Source organism: Branchiostoma floridae, chromosome 1 (assembly GCF_000003815.2).
Source record: "Branchiostoma floridae strain S238N-H82 chromosome 1, Bfl_VNyyK, whole genome shotgun sequence".
Classification (NCBI taxonomy): Eukaryota; Metazoa; Chordata; class Leptocardii; order Amphioxiformes; family Branchiostomatidae; genus Branchiostoma; species Branchiostoma floridae.
Window position 1 is genome coordinate 13197441 of NC_049979.1, and position 1998 is coordinate 13199438.

The following is a 1998-nucleotide window of genomic DNA, read 5'->3' on the forward strand; positions in this document are numbered from 1 at the left end:
GGGGGGGGGGGCCATTGAAAAAAATATGACCTTAGGGGCCTTGATAAATACAAGCAAAATGTGCCCCTGAAATGCAGGAAATGAAGTTTCAGATGGTCAAGATTTCAATTTCTCTCTGGACGCCCCTTGCGACGGTTTGCGCCTCTGGCGCACACAACACTTCGGCACTCGTCGCCCTCAAAAATCTCTTCCTCTGACAGAAAATTGTCATTACATTTAGCATAGTCTACCAGTAAAGTTTAGCCCTCAAAATGCAGAAAATCGTGTCTCAGAGGGTCCAAACTTCATCATTTGAATGACATTTCTCCAGACCTACCTTGCGACGGCTCGTACCATGCCCAGCGCTCGAAATCGTGGAAATACGATGGGGCCTTGTCGCCCTCAAAACCATGTGAAGTTCTAATAGAAAGGCTATTAAACTTAAAGCTTAGTCTGCCAGCAAATTTTGCCCATCAAAATTTAGGAAAGATCGTTTCAGATAGTCAAGATTTCCAAATTTTCCCGGGGGAGCATGCCCCCGGACCCCCAAGGATTACGTTGATATAGTTCGCCCTCCCCATACTGAGAAATTTTCTGCAGCCGCCTCTGTCGTGTGATTCCATGTTCGCACGAAGTTTAAGAAAACTATAGAAATTAAAATTGGTATAAACATCAATCCTGCGTGAATCTGTTCTTTGTATACGGAATGGTTCACGGACGGCAACGGGATAAAACATTACGATGTTTACTTTCGTGACAGCGCGGGCTCTCTGCTGCATATGACGTAATCATGGTGGCGTGAAATTTTTTTGGCAAGTTTGTAGGTTGCAATTGGCCGAAATAACTCCCGTTTTGGAAAGATTGAAGCAGTCTTGAAGCGGTTTTCGAAACGATATCGCTAAAATGTACCCAAGTCTCTTCCAACTACAACATTAATTTGTTTTCTTTTGTGTAAATTTCGTACATGTGTAGTGGAAATGATCGCCTTGGATTACCGCCCCTCCCCGCCCGCTTTTCTCTTCGTTGATGTGGACGCATAAAAATTAAAATCCAATTTTTTTGCCTCACAGAATGCGGGAAATTTCGTTTTAGAGGGTCAAAAATATCAAAATTTCCCGGATAGCATGCCCCTAACCCCCGAGACCGGTCGGGCCTTCGGCCCTCCGATCCCTGGACGGCCTTTATAAAACAGCTAGCCGTCGGTCTGGCGGAAACGCTCAGTTTCGTGATCTTGCGTATTAAACGTTACCAGAGACTTTTTTTCACATAGATCGGAGAAGTGATATCAGACAAGGTAAGTCTTATGACGGTTGCAGCGTGAGTGTAACAACATCAAGTGCTACATGTTTGTATATATGTCATCAAAATGAAAACTCGGCTGTTGTAAAACTTTGGGAGATAACATATGCCCCAGCAGGACTCCAACGTGCGTAATTTGTTGACGCGCGGGTCTTGACACCCCGATCGTCGTCACGTTGAAACAACGCTACGCTACCGCTATTGTTATTGCTATATTATTTAATGACAGACTGTGTGTAATGGAAAAGGCAAGGAAAAATTGGGGGGGGGGGCATTGAAAAATTTTTTGGGGCGAGGGAGGGCCATTGAAAAATTTTGGGGGGCAGGGGGGGGGCATTGAAAAATATTTTGCCAGACCTATTTTGCACCAGCCCCCTCCCCCCAGTAAATAACGTCAGGTCCCTTAGCTGTTGTTTACATGAAGATTTAAAAACGCCAATGGACGTTGGATACTCCACCAAACATAATCCTTTGTTCTGTCGATGAAGGTTAGACATCCAGGAGCGATTATGAATTCATTTTTATCAATCTGTGACTGATCTTTTACTTAGGATCCCAGTGCCCAGTGTCCCAGCCGCCCGCCCATGGAGACGTGTCCGGAGGGAACTTGTTCGGAGACACGGTGACGTACGAGTGTGAGGTGGGGTACAGGCTGGTAGGGAGCCCAACGCGGACCTGTATGGCCACCAAGACTTGGAGCGCACCAGATCCCACCTGTGA

The 1998-nt window shown here is 45.9% G+C and overlaps 1 protein-coding gene across 1 annotated transcript in view; it reads left to right on the forward strand.

The window, feature by feature from the left end:
• The window catches only part of LOC118428805 (sushi, von Willebrand factor type A, EGF and pentraxin domain-containing protein 1-like), a 15706-nt gene extending 13708 nt beyond the window's left edge, over positions 1-1998 (forward strand). Inside the window, exons 8-9 of the mRNA XM_035839023.1 lie at positions 1830-1933; positions 1978-1998. Of these exons, the coding sequence (XP_035694916.1) occupies positions 1830-1933; positions 1978-1998 (125 nt within the window). The remainder of the gene's footprint in view (positions 1-1829; positions 1934-1977) is intronic.